This window comes from Plecotus auritus, assembly GCF_963455305.1.
Source record: "Plecotus auritus genome assembly, chromosome: 3".
NCBI classification, from domain to species: Eukaryota; Metazoa; Chordata; class Mammalia; order Chiroptera; family Vespertilionidae; genus Plecotus; species Plecotus auritus.
Window position 1 is genome coordinate 193,952,578 of NC_137772.1, and position 25,935 is coordinate 193,978,512.

The 25,935-nt window shown below is 38.6% G+C and overlaps 1 protein-coding gene across 1 annotated transcript in view; it reads left to right on the forward strand.

The window, feature by feature from the left end:
• SOX5 (SRY-box transcription factor 5) overlaps positions 1-25,935 on the forward strand; it is a 403,151-nt gene that overhangs the window by 42,935 nt on the left and 334,281 nt on the right. The window contains exon 2 of the mRNA XM_080660592.1: positions 17,545-17,671. Coding sequence (XP_080516718.1) covers positions 17,545-17,671 — 127 coding nt within the window. The remainder of the gene's footprint in view (positions 1-17,544; positions 17,672-25,935) is intronic.

The window sequence follows — 25,935 nt, forward strand, 5'->3', positions numbered from 1 at the left end:
TCGGTCTATTTGCATATTAGCCTTTTATTATATAGGATTTTGGTGGTTTTTGCAACTGTGGAATAGATTATCCACAGTTATTTCTGGAAAGTTTCCTAAGCATATTAAGGAAAGGCAAGGATAGAAGTTTATAATGATAAAGAAGTGAACTCTCTTTTGCAATGGAGTATACTAGTATAATTATTTTTCTCTATATCTCACTAGCTTCTGTATGATGATTTAAACAGGATATTGGCAGGTATTGTTTTCATACACTTTGATATGTTCAGCTTTGATATTCATCAGAACAAAGTATTAATTAGAAGGGAACTATTTACTTAGTTCTGAAAGTAGCCACCACAGGAAGCAAGGAGGACCGTGAGTGCCTGTTGCTCTAGTACTTACACCAGCTGTGGCTACAGAAAGAGAAAGCTACCTAGTTTATGCTAAACAAGACTATGTATCCTATATAGTAATAAAAGCATAGTATGCAAATTGTCCCCTCAACTGGGAGTTTGTCCAGGGGGCAGGGCCAGCTGGAGGTAGGGAGGGAGGCCCCGGCTAACAGCCAGCAGCCTCTAGGGACCCTACCAGTGCATGAATTCCGTGCACCGGGCCTCTCGTTGTATTATAAATATACATTTTATGGAAAAGTTTGCAGATTGGCAGAGGAATCACATTTTACTCCACCTAGACAAGGGTAATCTCTGTAGGTCATTGACAGGACAGTGGGAAGAAGTCTTACTACACTGCAGCTGCAGCAACCTTTGCATAAATAGAGGTTTAATAGCACTCCAGAATTTGTCTCGACCTCAAAGGACACCCTGAAATAGAACTCTGCAGATGATACCGCTCTCTCCATACAGGTTCTGGGAGCTGTTGCCCAGAGACTTCCTAGGACCTGTAATGTGTTTCACGGACTCTGTACATGCAGTTATGGTAGCTCTCTTTGTGTGGAATTTGGCTTCCTTCCTTTATAAACAATGTCAGTGTAGTATGTAAGAATGACAAACGTGAAAATAGGAAATGCGTAGTTAAGTCTCTGGAAAATCATCTCCATGGTTTGATGTTCTTGGACACATGAGAGGAAGATTTTGAAAGGATTAATTAGCTCAGTCTAAACTTTCCTTCAAACTTCAGAACCACATCTCGCAGTTGCTACTCTGAGTGTGCACGTAGCCAGCTCTCGTTGAAATGTTTATTCTATGGGAAACATATTCTTTAAAATGTAAAATATATACCCTTGATTCTAGCACTCATTCTACTTCAATTATATGTGTTTTATTATCTTGTAAAGGAATGTATATTCTTCTGGAGTCCTTAGCAGAAATAACTATCTTGCCATACAAAGCTGTTGATTATGTTTGGTTCATTCATGGCTAATAAATTTATATAGCCATTAAAAAGGTTTTCAGGGAACTGTGTGTGGATGGTTTAATGGAGAGGAAAGCTGTATTTTAAGAAGTCTTTAAATGCTCATGCCTTCATAAACTTGCCATCAGCAGAAAAACAAAAAACAAAAAAGAGAGAGAAGGGAAAGGGAGGTTGGGGAGAACTCTGTCCACTTTGGAACACAAAGGCCTTTCAGTTGTGGGGGATAGGAATTGGGGGTGTTTGGGTAGTGGAAAAAAATTTTCTAGCATGTGGTAATGAGGTTTAAAAAAATAGCAATGGATGATTACTTTTCTCCATCAAGGCTCCTTTATCCTCATAAGCGCAGACAGTGGTCAGCATGTTAGACACCCCTCCCTGTTTTATCCATCCCTTAACTATGTCCTTTGACAGGACTGGTTTATACAGCTGGGCCTTTGTAAAGCTTTGGGGGAAATACTACAGAACAGCAAAAAAATATGGTAGAGGACCCATAAAACAGTAAATGGTAAACACTCTGTTGAGTGCAAGATTCCACCTTCAAAGTCTTGCTTTTGGTTGATTAGTTTTTCTTTGAGGGAGTTGTAAAGTGAACAGCTTTGAAACTTTTGGGTTTTGTACAGGTTTTATGGTGATATGGGTAATCTGATTGTGTTAACCAATACACTTTCTCATCAGCTATATTGTAATGAGCAGAATAAGAAAGAACTCAGCTATATTACTGACTGAAATTACAATTAAGTTAGACAGTTCTATTGTAGTGATATGGTGTTTGAAAGAACATCTATTTTGTGTGGGCTTAGCCATAGAATGGATTGAAAAGAGAAAGCAAATAGGAAAAGCTATTTGTTTCAAAAAGTTTATATGACATACTTTAAAAATAAAATTTTAAATGGAAATTTGATAGTGACATCACTGTTAGCCTGGTTTGAACTCTAGTGTAAACCTTGTACTGGTGTCATTTTGTATCTTTATACACATCCTACCTTCATAAGAGTTTGATGATTTTTTTCTTTACAGTATTTGCCATATCCTTTGATTTTTTATTTCAGAGACAGGAAACTGGTAGCCTTCAAGTTACTACTGAACAGTTCATACCCATTTATAGCAAAGAACTAACATTCCAAACTGGTCCACAGTGGCAGTATGAACCATGCTTTTAAAGCTTTTTTCCCCCTCTAAAAACAACAGGGAATGTGCTAAACCCAGAAAGATTAATGGGGGAAGAAGATAAACAGTTAAGACGTAAAATGAGTTTAGAGGTCAAGCTACAAAAATAAGAAAGCTTATGGATTTAATTCATATTCATCCAAGCAAAGAGGCTTTGGCATGAAAGGAACCAATGAAGAGGCTCAGCATTCTTATAACATCAGCCATAGCTGCATCCCGCTGTTTTGGAGTTTGCGTGATAGATGCTCATCGTCTTTGGCACTGCACCCTTACTCTTGGACTTTTCACGATTACAGTGGCAAATTCTTCATTTTGGCAGGAAGTTCAGAAAATTTGTCTTTGCCTCGTATGCCTACCTGGCATATCAGAGCTGTTGTCCTAGGAAATATTTGTGTATGGTATTTATGTTCTTTGCTGTCTATTTTGAATAGAACATAAATATTTTTACTTTGTTCATTTTTCAACAGCTGTTGTAGAAACAGACTGCAACCAAGTCTGTATGGTGCTGAAAAGGCAGAGTGAGTCCCCTAACTTTGCCAGAAGTTAGCAGCATATAAACTTTTCCCTGTCGGAGTTATTTGGATTCCGAAGAGGGTAGGGGTCATCATATTTTTCTTCATTGCACTACTCAGTCATTCTCAACAAATCTGATGGCGATGCTCAGTACTTTTTTTGGTTGTGAGCCTCCTTTCTCATTTCTGTTAGGGGAAAAGTAAAGAAAAAAACAAAGCAAAACAAAAAAAAAAAGCACACCATTCTCTAGAGGTTTGCTTTTGAAGGCTTAACTTGCTTGATTTCACAATGACCTTTGGAAACAAAAGAAATTAAAACAAGGCTGGTTACTTAATTATTTTTGTCATCATTATTAGATCCTAAATAAATTAAACATGCCACAGATTTTATTTCAAGACGTACACCATGCTAAGAATAAGTCACTTTTGATTATGAAACAATTTTCTATTTATTTAGACTTAGCCAGTAATGTGAGAAGGGAGAGAGAGAGCAAGAGTGTGGGAGTGGGCTTTTCAGAGGATGCTCATATAAGGAGACAGGGAGGGAGGGTGGCGTATGGGTATTTTGGAAGATAAAATTTTATATCTTATTTGCAGTTCTGCCAAAGGGAGAGTCTGCTGGGAGAGTCAAAATGACATAGTCATTAAAATAAATGAAATGATATTTTTACAGAGGGGTCAATATAATTAAACCTAAATAGATATCCGCTCCTGCTTAAAACTGAATTTTTTTAATATATGCATCTCACCTGATCAGTAATGTTTATAAACGGAAATCTATATTACTTCACTGTGAATATGAGGAAAATGGCGAACTATTTTATAGGTTATTTTATGTCCATGTGTATGTGAACATATGTAAACATGCATATATCCTCATGAGGACAACATGGAAAATATTGATTGGCATTATTTTAGAAAGCAATATTACAGGTTAGCACTACTACTATTACTACGATAGTAATAACTATAACTATAGTAGTAATAGTTATGTATATATCCTTTGTGTTTTTTTTTTTAAATATATTTTATTGATACTTTACAGAGAGGAAGGGAGAGGGATAGAGAGCTAGAAACATCCATGAGAGAGAAACATCGATCAGCTGCCTCCTGCACACCTCCCACTGGGGATGTGCCCGCAACCAAGGTACATGCTCTTGACCGGAATCGAACCCGGGACCCTTCAGTCCGCAGGCTGACGCTCTATCCACTGAGCCAAACCAGTTTCGGCTGTGTTTGTTTTTTTATGGGTTAACAAATTGTAAGGAGTTTGTTTCTACTTCTTTATTTTTTTCTTTAAAATATGCAAAAATTTTAACAAATAGTTTGAATTTTATAGTAAATAAAACTTGTTAGCATATGATTAGGGTTAGATTAAAGTGGTGCTGTCCAATTCTTAATTGAGAGGTTCCATAAAAAGAGAATATTAATTCCCCTTAACATATCATTATGCAGTAAAAGTCTTCTCTGCCTTCTCTTCCTCTTCCTCCTCCTTCTTTTTCTTTCTTCTTCTTCCTTCTTTCCTCCTCCTCCTCCCCCTCCTCCTCCTCCCTCCTCCTCCTCCTCCTTCTTCTTCCTCTCTCTCTCCTCTCTCTCTCTCTCTCTCTGTCTCTCTCTCTCTCTCATATACACACACATGCACACGCAGAGTGTTGCATATATACCTAAGGCATGGATACTCTCAAACGTCCCAGAAAGGTTCATTCAAGGATAGAACAATAGAAATTGAATCAATCCCTGTTTCACCAGCAATTGTTTTGATAGAGAGCAGTAAAGATTATCCCTTTACAGGGAGTCTACAGACAGTTTTTAAAATTACCTTTGTAGAGATCTTGAGACTAGATATGCATTTCATACACTATTCTTTCACTATTCTAACCAGTTGTCTATAACCTGAAATTTATACATGTGGCAACCACATGTCTGAGAAAAATCCAAAAGGCTTCTGATTTTTAAACTTTATTTCTTTAACTCAGAAGCACACATTACGTGTTAAAAATATTTGCCCCGACTTTTGGTTTAGATAAATGGTGCTCATAGTAAACCCATGGGTTTTTGTTTTTGCTCTTTCTTCTTATTGTTGTTAATAGAGTTGTACAGCATGTACTGGAAGAGACAGTTTTTGCTAATCTCTAGATTTTCCCCTCCAGTTCTCTGTCTGTCCCAGGAAGGGAGTGTGTGGCTACTCGGTGCTCAGCTTTCAGACTTACAAGGAGCCGAGCATCTGGGGAAACTCAGGAGGTGAGCACTTTCACGCTGACTCAGAGACCAGCCGTATGACTCCAGTCTGGCGCTGTCACGCCTGGTTATGGAAAGGCAAGAACAATGCCTCCCTTGAGAAGGGAGAAAAAAGTCTAGTGCAGTCACAATTTTGATGTAAAATTTAAATCATCCCTCCACATCCTGTGGACTTAGAGCTGTCAGAAAGGCAAAACCCATTCTCAAATGGAAAAAGCTTTTTATTTCCTTAAAAAAGTATACCCTCTCTAACGATAATGACGAGTTTTTGGAACCACACATCTTCATGCTAGATCATTCAGAGTAATTTATAAATAGTCAGAACAAAAGGACTTTGATATTTTTACCCTGTAGATGGCTGAAGTTTAAACATTCTTTGGGTTTCTAATTAATGACAAATATATAACAATATATGAATTAAATAATTAGCAGCAAATTAGTCTTTATGATTTTGATTTTTTTCTTCCTAACTCATGCATTTAGTCACTTATTTACAGCTTACAATAAATTTCTCTTCAATATTTAAAGGCTTAATGATTTCTATTTTGTTTTCTATAAATAGATCTGATTGAAATTTAGTGCATTTGATGATTAAAAAGATTATGTGATGAAACATTTAATAATTCAAGTATAGATGTTTTGAGATAAGGAAATAAAATTATAAAAATTATTAAATGACTCAAATAAATATAGGTTTTTATTTTTAAGTAATGAGTGCTTATTGCCATAGTCTCATATTGTAAATCATGAGACAATTTTTAATATTTTTTTCAAAAAAATTTCAAAAAAACATTTACTAGCTCTTCTCTTTATGAAAGTGACTTTGTAGTCACCAGTCATGCAAGGTCCCCTAACCAGTTTTCCTTCAGCTTGTCAGACTCATAATGAGCTCTATGTTTTCTAGCTAGTAGAACATGGTGGAATGAGTACAGTAGAATTTAATTACATTTAATAATCTTTATACCTTTTTATATATCAGGAATACTATGGTTGTAGGCATTTAGTAAGTGTGGATTAATTTTAAAATAATACAAGAAAGCATGCAGATGAACAATTCTTAGCTGGCACATACATTCATTTCGGTAAGTTTGGGCTCCAGAGCCCAGCTGTTAGGTTACTCAGAATAAAGCAATCTTCTTATTTATAAAAGTTTCTTGGGGTCTTCTTCTAATAACACATGTCCTAACTTTGGAGTGAATTTTAATAGTTTACAATTACTAGTGAAACAGTAAGAGAAGAAAGAACAAAGGAATAAAATTTTGAACTTTGAATTGTGGAATGGAATTTTGCTGTCATACACCATTTGTAAATGCCTGCCTTTAGTATTTGTCTTCCTTGTTTAGAAAATAAAAACACCTGGACATTATACACTTAATTTTATTGCATAGTAGTTACGTTACTTCAAGTACTTCTGAAATATTCTGTGTCCAACTAACAAAGCAGCACTCATTTCTTTCAGGTACTGACAAGAATTTCATTCTCTTTCTGATTCCTTATCTCTGTAACTTCCAAATGTTTTTCTTTGTGTTTTCTGCACATTCTGTGGAGAACCCTGCGCCTCTTTCCCCCCTCTTTTTAATTCTCCGCTCCTTTCCTGACTCCTTGGTGGTTTGGACAAGGCTGGGGAAATCTATTTGGTAAGGACAGAGATGCTAGCAAATAGGAAGACAAAAAGGTGGTGTACAAGTTAAAAGTGATGCCATTCTTATCAGAGAAAAGGAATAGTAATGAACTACTTGACCTCAATACACAGAACATCTCATAAACTAAACATGTGATGGGGTAAACACAGGAACAGCCTTGATAAAGGTGGAAGCACATGGTGACTACATTTTAATGAACACAGTTTTACATATAGCTTAAATTTTTGTAATATTTATTACACTTTTTATTAAATTTGAATTGTATTTCAGAACAAAATAATACATTTCTTTTTAAGGAGCTGTAGTGCAAAAATTACTTTTACTTTAAGACTTCAATGTTATGGTAGTTTTGTTTACAAATACTAATAGAAATACTGTCTACTCTGGTGAAATGTATAGCAAGGATTAAAAGGGAGTCCAATCTTATGTATTATTCTGTGTTGTCTGTTTTTATATTTCTATGAAATCCGTGTTTCTACTTCCATTTATAGTTTATGCCAGGATCTGATGAATTTGATCAAACCTCTAAATAACAATATAATGAATGAGGTTATTGTATGTGTGGGAGCAACGTGTAGAGAAGTATAGAGATTGGCATATTCTTTATCAGCAATTGAGGACAAAGAGGATTTAGAGAAAATAAAATAAAAATGTTAAGACTACATGTTTACCACAAAACAAATTTCTATTTAAAGGCTTCAGAATATTATATATGACAGGGGTGATTATAAAATATACATGGAATGTTCTCAGGGCAACAAAAAACAGTCTGAACCGGTAGGAAAATGAAGTCAAAACATGTTATAAAGAAAAAGAACAAACCATAAGATATGTCTAATAATTGAAATTCATGGATAAGGGTAATGAAACTGATCTTTTTAAATAAAATGATAGGCTAAGTTTGTGTAATTCTTTGTTAATAAGTCACTTACAAAAATTAGCTGTTTTATTCATTTGAATCAAAACCTGTCCTTATATGCTAAATATCTGTGTTGATTTCTCATATGAATAGGTAACATTCTATTGTGAAAATATTTTTGATAAACAGTAGCATTTCATTCCTAATATTTAAATTTATTTCAAAGAGGGAGGGAGATGGAGAGAGAGAGATAGAAACATCAATAATGAGAGAGAATCATTGATTGCTTGCCTCCAGCAAGCCCCACACTGGGGATCGAGTCACAACTGGGCATGTGCCCTGACCAGGAATGGAACTGTGACCTCCTGCTTCATAGTCAGTGCTCAACCAATGAGGCACTCTGGCCAGGCTCATTCCTAATCTTGATTAGCCTTCCCACATCAACATTAATTACGAAAGGAGCCAGATGAGTAACTCTAAGTGTCCCGAACAAATAGTCCTGTCACTAGAAAAATTTGAATCACATAACTTCTAAAAAAAAATAGTATAATCCTTGGGTATGAAGGATTGCCAGTTATTATTTTACTAGTGGCCTGGTGCACGAAATTTGTGCACAGGGGATGGGGGTGTCCCTCAGCCTGGCCTGCACCCTCTCCAATCTGGGATTCCTCGAAGGATGTCCTACTGCCGGTTTACAGGGATCAGGCCTAAACCGGCAGTCGGACATCACTCTCGCAATCCATGACTGCTGGCTCCTAACCACTCACCTGCCTGCCTGCCTGCCTGATTGCCCCTAACCACTCTGCCTGCTGGCCTGCTTGCCCCCAACTGCCCCCCTGTGCCAGTGTGCTCACCCCCAACTGCCTCCCCTGCCAGCCTGCTCACTCCCAACTGCCCCCCTGCTGGCCTGCTTGCCCCACCTTCCCTCCCCACTGGCCTGCTCACTCCAAACTGCCCCCCCGCTGTCCTGATCACCTCCAACTGACCCCCACTAATGGCCTGCTCACCCCCAACTGGCCCCCCTCCTGGTCTGCTTACCCCCAACGGCCCTGCCCCCCACCAGACTGATCACCTCAAACTGCCATCCCATCCTGGCTGATCACCCCCCGGGACCCAAGCTCCCAGCCCCTCCTTTTTTTCTTTCTTTCTTTTTTTGTTTTTTAGTGCTTCCTTGAGTGGAGGCCAGGGCTGGCTGGAAGCAAGTATCTGGGATTTATTTATCTTCTATAATTGAAACTTTGTAGCCTTCAGCGGAGGCCAGGGTTGGCCAGGGTGGGCAGAAGCTTGGCTTCCTCCATCACTGGGGCAACCCAAGCCTCCTGCTCATTCCAGCTCCCGGGCTGCCACCATCTTAGTTGGGTTAATTTGCATACTCGCTCCTGATTGGTTGGTGGGCGTGACTGGTGGGTATAGTGGAGGTACGGTCAATTTGCATGTTTATCTTTTATTAGTATAGATTTTGTAATATCTCATATTTGTTATTCTCATAAGGAGATAGATAAATTCAAATATTTGCAGTCATTGTAAAAGTGTTCTGTTATGCTTAAAATTTAACATGAAAGAGTGAATATTTAAAATAGATATTTAGGAGAGCATTTAATAAAAGTTATAAATTAAATAAATGGCATGATCCAGAATTTTAAGTGTTCTTATCCAGAACATTAAGTTTTGTAGAATTATTAATGGAATAACTAGCTAATTTTCTTTCTTATCTCTTTATCTCTCTTATTTGCTCAGTCCTTTTTATGCACTGGTCTCCCAAATTAGGATGGACTGTAAGATTCAGATTATGCTCCCCCTCTTCTCTGTTTTCTACTTATTTTTCCCTTGGAAAGACAATTCTGTTCTTAACTGCTGTCCATGATAGTGCAGAGAACCAGTAGTGTAACAATAGGTATTTAACCATTTTATGACTCAGTTTTCTCTTTTATAAAACAAGAATAATGAAAATACTTACTCAGAGCATTATGGAACATGTCAGTGATAAGTAATTATGGTTATAAACTAACTCCCTAATTGTGTGTTTAAACACTTAGTTACTTCCACAGAAGTCCCGTATTTTTTGACTATGTGCTCTTTTTTTTTTTTAATCCCACATTCAACAAATGTTTATTTCTAAACTGAATTTCACATTTCCCTCCAAAATGGCCATTCTTTCTAATTTATATATTTATATAGCAGTATTTTCTAAATTATACATTCAAGTAATCTATTTTTGAAATATATCATCCTTTTGTTCTCTATCTCTCCTTCCTACTTTAAACTTTTTATCAATTACTAACTTCGGGGGGATTATCTTTCTAAAATGTGATTTTGATTATATCAAAGTGTGACTAACAAACCATCAGCAGTTCCCCCTGCCACAGTGTCAATTTCAAATTTTTGTTTAGCCATTCAAAATTGGTAGGATTGTAGGGTTAGGGTTAGAATCATGATCATGTTCTACCTTTCGTTTTTAGTTGCATTCACTCCTCTTAGAATCTACTGCTTTAACCAAATTATTCTACTCACTATCCCAATGCATTCTTTAAATTTCTTTAATTTGCTGTTGTCATTTCTCTTGTCTGGAATCTTTTCTTCTTCTCTGTCTGTTGGCATCTAATCCATCTTTTATTACGTGGTTGAATTCTCATAATTTACAGTAAGCATTCTCTGATTATTTGAGCAAGACAGTATCTATTATACTACTAACATTTATTTTGAAAAACGTAATTTACCTTCAAATACTCTTTATTGATTTCTTAATTATGTCACTATCTAAATGCAGAAGATAGCCTTTAAATAAAAATTTTCCAATAATTAATGAACTGATGAGTGAGTATATGTCTATATTCACCTAAACTATACTGCTTTAAGGGTAAATCAGAAGGGTCTTCATATCTAAATTGCCTGTTTCCCCATAACATAAAGGTAATTTGCCTGACATGAAGTAGACACTCATTCAATTCATTCATTTATTTATAGAAAAATACATTGAATGCCAACCATGTGCTAGGAATTGTGCTCCATATAATTAATTGTATCTCATTCAGCATAGAGTATTAGACTACTTAGGGGGTAATGTAGAGCAATCGAAAGACATGTATCATGTAGTTAGCTATATCCTTAGCACTCATATTGAGAAAAAAAATAACAACAGGTGAAATGGCAAAAAAAAAAAAAAAAAAAAAAAAAAAAAAAAACGACCTGTAATTACCAAAATCTTATTAAATGCAAGACAGTCTAAGTGTTATGGGAAATTTAAGGAATTAAATAGGACAGTCTTGCTTTCCAAGTGCTTGCATTTAGTTTTAGATACTGTATATGCTAATAAGTAGAAAAAGAAAAAAAAATAAACTATTAGATAAATGTCACAGGTCATATTGATGTTAAATTTTTCATGTGGGCTACTAACAAGAGTAGATGTAGCTTGAGGTGGGCTGAAGTTGCTTCAACTCTGGTGGGAAAGAAAGGCTTTGTAGAAGAGTGAGAGTTTGAATTTGTTTTTTATATATATTTATTTTTCAAGTTGTTATGCAAACTAACATAAAAGAAATATTATGCCAAAAGGATAACCAGTAGAAGGCACTGCTTCCTAGGACTTTATCTTTGAATTAACCAGTCAAAGCTTAAAAAATTTAGAGAAAGAAAGAAACTTCAAAGAGAAAATATTATATAAGGAAAGCGACTCCTATCCTTGAGTATTCCATTTATGTTTGTTCCAATAACAAATCAATTTCCAAAATAATTGAGGCAAAAATCATATCCTAAGCAGACAAATTTAAGTTTAAAGCAGTAGGTAGATGATTCCTCAATAATAGGTTTATTAATAATTAATTATCCATGTTTTTTTATAAAGCTACTTCACTTTTATAATCTTTTACTTACATGTTTTAAAAAGAACAATTGGAATTTTTCACAAGTTCTTTAAAAACCTAATTAAACTGGGTTTTACCCATTAATTCATTTACATGGAAACTATTTTTAAAAGGATACTCTATGACTGAGCTTGATTTCCTTCTTTCTGACAATATTAAGACATTGTCTACGCATACTTGTCCTGTAAGACTAGACCTTACAACCATTCATAGAAAAGAGTAAGAGAGTTGCTGGTTTTAGTGAGTAGATGTAACAGAAATTTATTTAATCATTACTGTTTTCAGAAATGATTCTAAGTACTGGGTAAGTAAGCTGTGGCCAAAATGAAGTCTGCCCTCTTGTATCTTATAATGGGAGAGACAGATAATAAACACAGAAATAAATATGAAATTTGTCACGTGATCATAAGTGCTATCAGCAGAGCAGAGAGTAAAGAGCAATAGAGGGAGGAGGAGGTGCTGGTTTAGGGGGAGTAAGCAAGGAAGGCCTTTCTGGGAAATGATGTTGGGATAGAAAACTAAAGTGAGGGATGGGCAAGTGTATATCTGAGGTGGGAGAATTTTAGATTGAAAAAAAAAAAAACCTTTGAAAAAGATAGGTTTAAGTAAGTGGTATATTAATTGCCTGTTGCTATAGTAACAAGTTATCACAAGTTTGTGACTTCAACAATATAAATGTATTCACTTACTAGAGGCCTGATGCACAAAATTTGTGCAAGGAGCTTGGCCCTCGCAGCCCTGGCTTCGTCCAGAAGGATGTCTGGAAGGTTGTTCAGCTGTCTGGTCTAATGAGCATATTACCCTTTTATTATTATAGATAGTTCAGGAGGTCAGCAGTGTTATAATCATGGTGTTGGCAGGATTCATTCACTCCTTCTAGAAGCTCGCGGAAGAATCTGTTTCATTGCCTTTTCAAAACTTCCAGAGGCCGCCTACATTGTTTGGTTCATGGCCCCATCATCCATTTTATCTCTTTTTCTAATTAAATGAATTAGGATGACATTGGTTAATATGACCACCATCTATTTTCAGAGCCAGCCATATAATATCTTTTAATCTCTGTCTCTGACTGTGATCTTCCTGCCTTGCTCTCTTGCCAAGACCTTTATGACTACTTTGGGCCCACCCAGAATATCCAGAATAATCTCCTTATCTCAAAATTCTTAAATTAGTCACATCTGCAAAGCCTCTCTTTGCTTAGTAAGGTAACATTCACAGACTTCCGAGATTAGGATTTGGAAATCTTAGGTGAGGGGCATTATTCTGACTAAGGTAAATGATTTGTAAACTTAACTGAGCATTAGATCACTTGGAAGCTTTAAAAAATTCTGATACCCCGTGTGTGTGCCCAAACAACAATAATATCAGAATGTTAGGGAGTGTGACCCAGGTAGTTCTATTTTTAAACCTCTTCGTATAATTCCAATGTGCAGCCAGGGTTGAGAACAACCACTGTTAGTTTTCTGTTGCAGTCTCACCCTTTAACCTACCCTAAGGTAGCTACATGTGTCTAAATACAATTGGGGACATCCTGCTTACAGAGTGACTATAGTGCACTTCAGAGCCTTTGGCCAATAGCAGAGGACTCCAGAAGTTTTAAAATTACTTTCATATATGTATTAGAATAGCCTGATTGTACACATTGCTCCAGGACAAGGAAAGGAAAAGCGACTCCTTGTAAAAGCAAGTTGCTCCTTGAAAGGGAGGCTATTTCTTTTTTTTTTTTTTTTTTAATATGATTTTATTGATTTCAGAGAGAGAAAGGGAGAGGGAGAGAGAGACAGAAACATCAATGATGAGAATCATTGGTTGGCTATCTCTTGCACGCCCCCTACTGGGGATAGAGCCTGCAACCCAGGCATGTGCCATGACAAGGAATGGAACCATGACCTGGCTATTTCTTATCTATTCCATTCATGTAACGTGGGATTTGGTCCATATTCCTTGATCTGCCCTTTTATTAAAGTAAGACTGAAACTTAAATTTAGGTTGCGCTTTCTAAAAGTATCTCTGCATTTTTGTTTTGATCGTTACTTCCTATATAAAATTTTCTCTCCATTTATCTCAACCACTCCCTGAAGCATTCCAGGATCTCTGGCCCTCTGGAAGCCCTCATGTGCTTGGCTATAATGCCATTTTACCCTTAACTAGAACTGTCTTCATTACTTTTCTCCTTTTATTTGAAATCTTCTCAGCTAATTCATAAACTTTTTAAAATAAAGAACCTGAACTACATGTTTTAATTCCCATTAGGTAAACATTTTGCACATAGGAAATGGTCAGTAAATTATTAATGATTTCAAATTCCCTTTAGTCCTGGAATTAAACATCAGTATTTAAAGAATATTTTCTTGCCCAGCTGGCGTGGCTCAGTGGTTGAACATGGACCTATGAACCAGGAGGTCATGGTTCAATTCCCAGTCAGGGCATATACCCAGATTGCAGACTCATTCCCCAGTGTGGGGCATGCAGGAAGAAGCCAATCAATGATTCTCTCATCATTGATGTTTCTATCTCTCTCTCTCCCTCTCCCTTTCTCTCTGAAATCAATAAAAACATATATTTAAAAAAGATTTTCTTGTCCACACACAAAGCTGAGTTAAAGGTTATTATTATGTCATCATAGCTCCACCAGTTAGTTTCACACTGGATTATTATTATTATTATTTGTCTCATGTCATTTTCTTTGAAGTCTGAATTGTGTTCATTGGTAAGTCTAGCACCTACCATAGGAATCACAGGAATCATCTCTGACTGGATATATAAGAGCATACCCCAATCTAGACCCTCAGATTGTTCCTAGTTATCCTTCCACTGCGACACAGCATGTAGCTTAAGCTGCAGGAATTTGAAACCTACATATGCCAGAGAGATAATAATATGAAATTTTCTACTCCTTTCTTAAGGCTTTTAGAAATGAATGAGGCTTTTCTCTGTCCAAAATTCAACACTTTAGTAGATAACAAATTAGGAATCTAAAGTTATTGGGAATTTTATTATCAGTATTTTTAGAAATAAGTCAGACTAAACATGAATAATGTGACTGACAGATTGATAGCTCTGTACATAATTTGTTATTTGTTTTATTTTTTCTGACTTAGTAGCCTATTATTGAACTATAACTATAGTCATTTTATTGTATTTAAAAATCTTTAAGAATTCTTTTTACCTGAATTGTATAAAAATACTCTCAAGTCCAATACATTAAGAACATTCTATAAGTCTCTGAGAATGGAATTGAAATAAACATGAAATATTTTTTTCTCATTTTTGCTTCATAGGAATATCTATTTATATAGAATTTTAAATATATTTTATATATATTTAAATAGATATAAATATTTCTATATAATGATTATCCAGCTATACATAAAGATAAATTAGATATTGAAATGACTAAAAGTTTTGAGAAGAGTAGTGGTAACTATCTGCCTAGTGTCTACTTTTGGACTTTCACTGTTCATAATCATTATTAATAATTATATTAAAGAATGACCTTTTTGCTAATTCTTTCTGAAAGTGATAGAATTGTGTATTAACTTAGAAAAGGCCAGTTGACCCAGCTTTTTGCTTTGATAACCTGGAGGCTGGCTCTTGCCAATAGTCTGGAGTTTGTAGACAGTAGGAGACTGGGCCTAAGAGGGAGATAGACACCAGAATACCAATTTAGTAATCCCAGCAAGAATGATAATGCCCACACAGACCGTAAATACTATGGTTCGTATAATAAATGCCTAATCTCCTTGAAGTCTAACTGCATGTGAAACTAAGAAATAATTAAAAATTCCTTTATTGATTTATTCTGATAAACCACAAAGACCTTAAAATATTTTAAATCTGTTCTGTCAGCCCATTTTTTTATATGGGAATCAGAAGTTTGCTTGTAGAGAATGGAACCAGAACAGTGGAAATTAAATATCCCTAATGTTTAGCGTTATTATGTGCAGTTTAATATGTCAATTTGGCGATAGATACGGTGTTGCCAATGAGACTAAAACTATTCTAATTCTGTGAACTCTAGCCCCTTATTTCCTTTCTCCATACTTAGAGTATACAGTCTACTCGAAGTAAACCTTGGTAATGAGATCAGGAATAGTTCAAGATAGCTGAAATGTCTTGGCTCAGTCTGCTTGGCTACTTACATGGTAGCCACCAACATTTCCTCTTCTCTGTTCTTCAGCTGATCAAGACCCTCAACTATTCACATATCTTCATAAACACTTGCTAATGCAGTGTTATTGTCAAGTATAACTGGCCATGGTCCATTTCTCTTTTAGGAGCCTTGGTATTTAATGTTGATTTTACAGTTTAACTCTTAGAAGGCAATCTGCTTTCCTCATTTGGGAGTTGTATGGTTTTGTGTTTTGAGAAGGGTGTGGGTCATACTGTAGTTTTGAAGCTTGTAAAATGAACAACAGCTATTGTTTTGTGTCTGTGCTAAATGATCTACAAGTCATTTTTCATATGATACACAGTTCATTCTCAAAAAAGCATTACACGTTAATATTACATCTTACTTTAAAGATGAGCAAATTGAGGTGGCGAGATTAAAGTTTTACAGTTTGTACTAGTAAATATTTGAAATCAGTTTTTTAATCCGTGTTTGTCTGTTTCCAAAGTCCTTATTTTTTTTCTACGGTGCTATTATTTCTTAATAGAATGTCTGCAGTACTCGAATACCTTTCTTTTGAAACTTTTAACACTAAGAATAGTATTATTCAAGAAAGAATAGTGGCATCTCTTTTAGTATTATATTTTAAATTTAAAAATCAGTGATATGTATGAAGGAAATGGTGTTGCCATTAGTTAATACCCTGCCTCCTATCCCACTAGTCTAGATAAGAATGGATGATTCTGTAAACACTCTTTGTTGAACAAAACATACAGCTTTTTCAAGGTTATATGAAGAGGTAAATAGAGTTTATTTTTTATTAAAATTTTAACTCTATATATTCTGTGTAAAACTTTTAGTGAAAGAAAAAAGAACTCTATTTAACTAAAAATATTTGCACATATTTTTAACCTCTGATTATGTTCTCCATCAGATGTAAGTACAAAAAATGTTTAATTTATCTAAATGCATTGTCATAGAGGCATCAGCTTAGTCAAACAAAACACCCTTATTTGATTTGTTTTCCTTTTACTTAGGAATCTAAGGAGTTAATTATTCTGATAAACCATATCTAAATCTTACATAAAATTGTGGAAATAAAATTGAAATATTTTACATCCTCATCTCTTTTACTATTTTACAAATTGGATACTAGAAATAAATGCCTAAATTGGGTGATTTAGCAGTTGAGGGAAGAAAAATTCTCCATTGTTTCAAGATTAATAGTGATTTTAAAATTTATCAATTCTTAAGCTTTAAACACATTTCAAACTTTTTGTCATGTGTTCTGAGGTTTACATATAACCAATGTCTCTATATTTCACAATTGTCTTTTAATAAAATGCACATTTTATAATGGCAATCATTTATTTATGTTGTTTCTTTTTATGAAATAAATTTATTTCTCTTCTTTTAACTCCCAACCGTATTTGCTATTCATAAACATAGATGTTCTGTTTTCAATGAGGTCTATCAGAGTGTAAAACTAGATGGGTATTTTTCTTTAAAATGGAATGGTCTTTCATTATGCAGTATTCTTAGGTGAATTCTCTTATTTAAGAAGCCAGAATACAAGGGAGTGCTATATTAGTGTATTATTCTCACAACAAACAAGTACTGTTCTGTTGCTACCTGCTTGGCCATTGTTTCTGATTGTGTGTGCTTTGCAGTGGTATTTGGATGGTTTCCTGCTCTCTGCCAGCACAAAAAGGCATTTCTGTTACAATGGCCCCTAACCACACAATGACAGCATTAAGGATTTATGTGGAGGTTTCATTATTTTCTCCTCTTTTGTTCCTTCCAGGATGTCTTCCAAGCGACCAGCCTCTCCGTATGGGGAAGCAGATGGAGAGGTAGCCATGGTGACAAGCAGACAGAAAGTGGAAGAAGAGGAGAGTGACGGGCTCCCAGCCTTTCACCTTCCCTTGCATGTGAGTTTTCCCAACAAGCCTCACTCTGAGGAATTTCAGCCAGTTTCTCTGCTGACGCAAGAGACTTGTGGCCATAGGACTCCCACTTGCCAGCACAATACAATGGTAGGTTTCTCAAGGTCTATTGTGCCTGCACTCACTTTCGACCAGTTCAGTCTTCTAATAGTTTGGCTTCAGTCCCTTGCTTTATAATTGTCATCTACTTAATAGTCATACACAAGATTCATTCCCAACATCTTTGAATTCTAAGTAAATTGATTTCAGAAGGGAGTAAAAGATAGGCTATTTTTTGTTTTTCCAGAACTCTGATTTTGACATTCTTTAATTTGAGGGGGAAAAACACATATGTAAATATAAGAATAATTGTAAAGTAACATTTCAAATTAACAGGAAAGTTAGATGTTATACTATTTCTAATAAAAGGGTTTTTTTCCAAACAGAGTGACAACATAGTTTGAAGACTTCCACCATAATAAATCATTGTGGGTTTTCTTTCCATTTTTTGCTTTGCTTAGATTGGATTTCAGTATTCCTTAAACTACTGGATATATTATAGAAGAATATATTTCATAGAGACTATAGTTTTCTAATGGGACCACACCAATTTCTAATTCAGTCCCATTCATGTTGTTGTTTTGATAATTCAGTAATTCCCTAGTGCATCCTGTTCCAGAATTTGAAACTTGGGATAATTTATCTGGCCTCTCAGCCTGAGGTCTGGGTCACTGGGAATCCGTGGTTTCATGGATGAGAAGCAAGAAGGCAGCATAGCATCTTTGGCTGAGGCGTAAGCAGCAGAGACACACAAATAAGGCTTTTAGGAACTTCAATACGGAGCATCAGCTAGTTGGCAGGGCGACAGTGTGCTTAGCTGCCAGGAAAGCCACCCTCACCATACAACATGGCTGCTGGGGTGGATGCCACGTGTCTGTGCCCTCTCTTCCTCTCCACCTTCAAGCATGACAGTGCCGTTCACTTTAACCAGATTCCACCACAAAAAATGTGTCATCACACATTCTCCTATTTTTAAAGACAGCTCTGGTCCTGTTTAAGTACTTTTCTTTCTCTAGGAAGTTATTGTACATCATAAATGTGCCTGGTACTGAAATATGTCCACTTGTTTATGGGATGGCGTTACTATATGGGGAGTTAAATCAGCAAGAAGAATCAGATGTCTTCTAATAGCTGTGAAATAAACACCAATCTTTGATAGTCACATTAGATTTAAATACTCTCATTCAGCATTTTGAAAGCCTTACAGGTAAAAAATTTCTCTGGCTATTTAACTATTTGCAATATAGTTTGCATTTTTTTTTAATATATTTTATTGATTTTTTACAGAGAAGAAGAGAGAGGGATAGAAAGTTAGAAACATTGATGAGAGAGACATGGATCAGCTGCCTCCTGCACGCCCCCTTCTGGGGATGTGCCCACAACCCAGGTACATGCCCTTGACCGGAATCGAACCAGGGACCCTTCAGTCCTTAGGCCGACACTCCATCCACTGAGCCAAACCAGTTAGGGCTGCATTTTTTTTTTTTTTTTTTTTTTTTTTTTTTTTTTTTTTTTTTTTACCAAGAATAATGTTTTAGCTAACACTTAGCACTTTACGGATTTTAAGCATGTTACATACGTTAACTCGTTTAATTGTCACAGTATTTCAATGAGGTGTTATTATTCATCCCATCTTACAGGTGAGGGAACTGGGCTCAGAGAGGTTAAATAAACAGCTACTACGTGGGACGACCAGGCTTACCCAGGCAGTCTAGCTTTGGAATCCTTACTTATACACATTATAAGCTCTTCCCAAGAGAACAGGCATATTCCATTTTCTGACTAGTTTTTTTTTTTTTTTTTTAATTTGGCAAGTTGAACCATGCTATCTATAATTTCCCCTTTCTCCCTCTACTATGAGTTTATGTTACTTATGAAAATGAATATAACCTTTTGGCCTCCCCTCAAAAAGGTAAAACTGGGGCCGAAACCGGTTTGGCTCAGTGGATAGAGCGTCGGCCTGTGGACTGAAGGGTCCCAGGTTCGATTCCGGTCAAGGGCATGTACCTTGGTTGCGGGCACATCCCCAGTAGGAGGTGTGCAGGAGGCAGCTGATCGATGTTTCTCTCTCATCGATGTTTCTAGCTCTCTATCCTTCTCCCTTCCTCTCTGTAAAAAATCAATAAAATATATATATATATATATATATATATATATATATATATATATTTTAGAAAAAAAGGTAAAACTGGGAAAAGAAAGGGGGAAACGGCACAGTGCAGTTCAAGGTAAAGATGTTGGACTCTTCATTTCACCTTGCATCACTGCTAAAGCCGTTTTCCTCTCAATATTATGACCATTGCTCTCTCTCAGGAAATACCCTATTGAGAGTGCTTCTTGGTTTGGTTCTCTTGTGATACTACCATAAACATAACCACAAATTTGAAGGAGTGGATATAAATAGTGTTGACTGGAAGAAAACCACAAAGATAAAGGGGAGGTTATTTTAAGTATACTCAAGGATGGATATAAGAAAGTATATTAAATTGCATATGTAGTTGGGTGAGGGGATTCTGTGATGCAGGATGTTTTGGGAAAATGAAACCATTCAGTTTGTAATGGAATATTCATTTCCACTAAATAAGAAGTATGAACTGCCTACTTTATATCAAGTTGTTTGTTGAATACTATGCAAATAGATTCTAATTGGAAACAACCCTCTCCTCAAGCAACTTCCTCTAGAGGAAAAGTTCTTTAAAAAATATATATATACTAGAGGCCCGGTGCATGAAATTCCAACCTGGTACCCCTCGAGGGATGTCCAACTGCCCGTTTAGGCCCGATCCTGGTGGGATCGGGCCTAAACGGGCAGTAGGACATCCCTCTCACAATCCAGGACTGCTGGCTCCCAACTGCTCGCTTGCCTGCCTGCCTGATTGCCCCTAATGCTTCTGCCTGCCAGCCTGATCACCCCCTAACCATTCCCCTGCCAGCCTGATTGATGCCTAACTGCTCCTCTGCCAGCCTGCTTGCCCCTAACTGCCCTCCCCTGCAGGCCTGGTCACCCCTAACTGCCCTCCCCTGCAGGCCTAGTCACCCCTAACTGCCCTCCCCTGCAGGCCTGGGTCCCCCCCAACTGCTCTCCCCTGCAGGCCTGGGTCCCTCCCAATTGCCTTTCCCTGCAGGCCTGGTTGCCCCCAACTTCCCTCCTCTGCTGCACTGGTCACCCCTAACTGCCCTCCCCTGCAGGCTTGATCGCCCACAACTGCCCTCCCTTGCAGGCCTGGTCCCTCCCAACTGCCCTCCCCTGCTGGCCATCTTGTGGTGGCTATCTTGTGTCCACATGGGGACAGGATCTTTGACCACATGGGGGCAGCCATCTTGTGTGTTGGAGTGATGGTCAATATGCATATTACTCTTTTATTAGATAGGATAGAGGCCTGGTGCACAGATGGGGGCCAGCTGGTTTACCCTGAAGGGTGTCCCGGATCAGGGTGGGGGTTCCCTTGGGGCATGGGGCAGCCTGGGCGCGGGGCCTGTGGTGGTTTGCAGGCAGGCCATCCCCCCCCTGGTGACCCAAGCGGAGGCCTTGGTATCTGGGATTTATTTATCTTCTATAATTGAAACTTTGTAGCCTGGAGCGGAGCCAAGCCTTCTGCTTGCTCTGTAGTGGCAGCCATTTCTGTTGGGATTTATGTATCTTCTATAATTGAAACTTTGTAGCCTTAAGCGGAGGCCTGGGCCGGCCAGGGTGTGTGGAAAGCTTGGCTTCCTCCATCGGCGGGGGCAACCCTAGCCTCCTGCTCTCTCCAGCTCTGTGGCTGCCGCCATTTCTGCTGGGCTATATTTATCTTCTATAATTGAAACTTTGTAGCCTTGAGTGGAGGCCTAGGCCGGCAAGGGCAGGCGGAAAGCTTGGCTTCCTCCATTACCGGGGAAACCCAAGCCTCCCTCCTGCTCTCTGTGGCCGTAGCCATCTTGTTTGGGTTTATTTGCATATTCGCTCCTGATTGGCTGGTGGGAGTGGCTTGTAGGTTTAGCAGAGTGATGGTTAATTTGCATATTACTCTTTTATTAGATAGGATATATTTTTTATATATGGTGATATGCAAATTAACCCTCACACCCTCACAAGATGGCTGCCTGCAACCAGGCCATCAGGGGGGTTAGTGAGACACGACCAAATGACTGAACAAGCAGGCTGCATGGGGCAACCAGGCCAGCAGGGGTGTTAGTGAGGGATGACCAAATAACTGAACAACCAGGCTGCATGTGGAAACCAGGCCAGCAGGGGGGTTAGTGAGGGATGACCAAATGACTAAACAAGCAGACTGCGTGGGGCACCAGGCCGGCAGGGGGGTTAGTGAGGGACGACCAAATGACTGAACAGCAGGCTGCATGGGGCAACCAGGCCAGCGGGGGTGTTAGTGAGGGATGACCAAATAACTGAACAACCAGGCTGCATGTGGAAACCAGGCCAGCAGGGGGGTTAGTGAGGGATGACCAAATAACTGAACAAGCAGGCTGCATGTGGAAACCAGGCCAGCAGGGGGGTTAGTGAGGGATGACCAAATAACTGAACAAACAGGCTGCATGTGGAAATCAGGCCAGCAGGGGGGTTAGTGAGGGATGACCAAATGACTAAACAAGCAGACTGCGTGGGGCACCAGGCCGGCAGGGGGTTAGTGAGGGACGACCAAATGACTGAACAGCAAGCTGCATGGGGCAACCAGGCCAGTGGGGGGCTGTGAGGGGTGACCAAACAACTGAACAGCAGGCTGTGTGGAGCGACCAGGCTGGTGGGGGGCCATGAGGGGCGACCAGGCAAGCAGGGGGAGGGCATTTGGGGGCGACCAGGCTGGCAGGGGGAGCAGTTGGGGACGACCAGGCTGGCAGGGGGAGCAGTTGGGAGCGATTAGGCTGGCAGGGGGGGCAGTGAGTGGCGACTAGGCTGGCGGGGAAGCAGTAAGAGGTGACCAGGCTGGCGGGGGTGGGGCAGTTAGGAGTGACCAGGCCAGCAGGGAGGGGGCAGTTGGGGACGACCTGGCCATCAGCGAGGGGCAGTTGGGGGCAATTAGGCCAGCAAGCAGAGGCAGTGAGTGGCGATCAGGCCGGTAGGGGGGTCAGTTAGGGGTGACCAGGCAGGCAGGCTAGTGAGCAATTAGGAGCCAGCAGTCCAGGATTGTGAAAGGGATGTCCGATTCCTGGGATTCAGCCTAAACCGGCAGTCGGGCATCCCTTAAGGGGTCCCAGATATGTACTAGAGGCCTGTACCATCTCCAATCTGGGACCCCTCGAGGGATGCCCGACTGCCCTCTCACAATCCAGGACTGCTGGCTCCCAACCGCTCGCCTGCCTGCCTGCCTGATTGCCCCTAACTGCTTCTGCCTGCCAGCCTGATTACCCCCTAACCACTCCCCTGCCAGCCTGATCGATGCCTAACTGCTCCCTTGCTGGCCTGATTGCCCCTAACTGCCCTCCCTTGCCAGCCTGGTCACCCCTAACTGCCCTCCCCTACAGGCCTGGTCCCCCATAACTGTCCTCCCCTGCAGTCCTGGTTCCCCCCAACTGCCCTCCTCTGCAGGCCTGGTCCCCCCCAACTTCCCTCCTCTGCAGGCCTGGTCCCCCCCAACTTCCCTCCTCTGCAGGCCTGGTCCCCCCCAACTACCCTTCTCTGCTGGCCCGATCACTCCCAACTGCCCTCCCCTGCAGGCCTGATTGCCCCCAACTGCCCTTCCTTGCAGGCCTGGTCCCTCCCAACTGCCCTCTCCTGCTGGCCATCTTGTGGCAGCCATCTTGTGTCCACATGGGGACGGCCATCTTTGACCACATGGGGGCAGCCATCTTGTGTGTTGGAGTGATGGTCAATTTGCATATTAGCCTTTTATTAGAAAGGATATGTATTCATCTCAAAGAGAAAGGGAGAGAGAAAGATAGAAACATCAATGATCAGAATCATTGATCAGCTGCCTCCTACATGCCCTCTACTGGGGATTGAGCTTGCAACCTGGGTATGTGCCCTGACCTGGAATTGAACCATGGCCTCCTGATTCATAGGTCAATGCTCAACCACTGAGCCACACCAGCTGGGCTAGAGTAGAAGTTCTTAACTAAGGTATATGGATCTCCTGAAAATGAATGGAGAATTCTGAGTATGAACACATGTGAGTAGGAATATGGTTTTCATCAGATATTCAAGTATATCTGTAGCACAAATAGGTTAAGACCTGCTGTTCTAGAAGTTAAAACAGTTTGAATACAAATGATTTTAGCTTTACTGACATCAAAACTCATAGTTTTCTCTTAATATATGTCCAATTGGTTTCAAAATTTGTTTCTGCCTCAAACATGTCTTGTTTCCACCACCTTTTCATCTCCTGAGTAGGCAGCTGGAAGAGTCCCCTACGTGATCTCAAATGTTCAGCCTCTTTTCTTTCCAGTCTTTCTTTCAATTTCCACTAGACTAGTTCCCCTGAGAAATGAGTTGGATTATTTAACCGACTTTGGAATCCAACGCATGTCCTTGTTGCTTACAGTATTTAGTCTAAAAATTGTTCTTTCAGCATAAAATTCTAAATAGACTAGTAACGAACTATGGCTTAAGTCTCCTCTCCTGCCACATCCTGCCATCCAGGCATTTGATACATCCTCATAAACATACTGCTTTATTCATAAAGATGACACAGCTTTATTCTTTTCACCTGGAAAACGCCTCTTTTTTATATTTTACCTTCCCAGTGAATTGTGTATTTCCCACAAGACTAGAGTCAGAAAATGCTTTTTTTTAGATACTTTCATTGATCTCCCAAAGTAGAATAGTTGCTGCTTTATTCTTCTATTTATTGACACTTGTTTATATATTTTCTTATGGCCTGTATTATAATTTATGTGTTTACGTGTCTGCTTTTCTATGCATTCCTTGAAGGCATAGTCATATATGTTTATGTTTATGATATCCAGCATATAATAGATAATTAATTCATGATTACTAATTAAAGGGCAGTGCTTATATGGGAGCTTCAATATATATTTTTGGGCAAAGTCGTTAAGATACTTTTTTATGGTGAATATTCTGAATTTCTAGAAATTTTAGAACTAAAAAGGAATCTGCTAATGCAGTATAGTCAGAAAACAGGAAATATGTCATAATAGCTATGATATATTCAACGATTAAGCTCATTAAGTAATGTTTTACCCATTTATCTAAATTATTTAATATATTTATAGAATTATTATTCAACACAAATACTTTATATTTTTGTCTGGAGACTAGGTCATTGTCATATTCACATAACAGGTCCTTTTATTTCAGTAGAACTATACATTTTCTATTTTTTCCTATTCAATATCTTTGAGAACATAGAGACTATTTCATGGTCTTTATATCATACTAGAGGCCTGATGCACGAAATTCGTGCAAGAGTAGGCATTCCTTCCCCCGGCTGCTGGCACCAGCTTCCCTCTAGATCCCAGGACCCGGGCTTCCCTCCCGCTGCTGGCAGGCACCTGAGACCCAGGCTTCCCATGCAGCCCTGGCCTCGTCCCAGAAGGCCGTCCGGTCTAATTAGCATACTATGCTTTTATTATTATAGATAATCCAATTGGAAGGGGAAAAAGCTTTGCCAACTTCATTGCCAATTTATGTGTGACATTCGTGCTACATTCTTAAATAAAAAGAAAGCTATTGAGAGGTCTACATTTTGTATTGCCTACATAGTTTAGAGACAAAGTAAAACCAATGAGTAATCTTTGGAATGATGGCTCAAAGTTAGAGAGAGATGTTTTCAGTATAAAATTCAAGTTGGAAAATATTTCCTGAGGTCAAAGTTCTGTATAATTAATAATTGCCGCCACATAAAAATGTTGAATAATTAATTAAGATTCTTTGTTAATATTCAGGGTATGCAGGTGCTAATGTTTTGAACTGGGTTAGGTAAAGACACAATTTTTTCTTTCTGGAGTTGTGTTTGTTTCCTTAATATTTTTGAGAAATAAACTAAGTTCCTAACTAAGAGCCACTCCTACAGGTGGAACTGATATGAGTACTCTGTATCCTTCTCCTCTTAGACGGTTTTGCTACTATGCAGAGTACACTATAGATGAACTGTATTAAGCATATTTTATACATATATTTATAAAGAACTGTCTGATTTCTAATCAATATAAGATGAGACACAGATAGTTGTAAGTCTGAAAAAGGCTGTTGGTTCCTTCTCTGAAGCACTCTTGAGCTTGCCAAGCAATTAATCACAACATTTGATTCTCATATA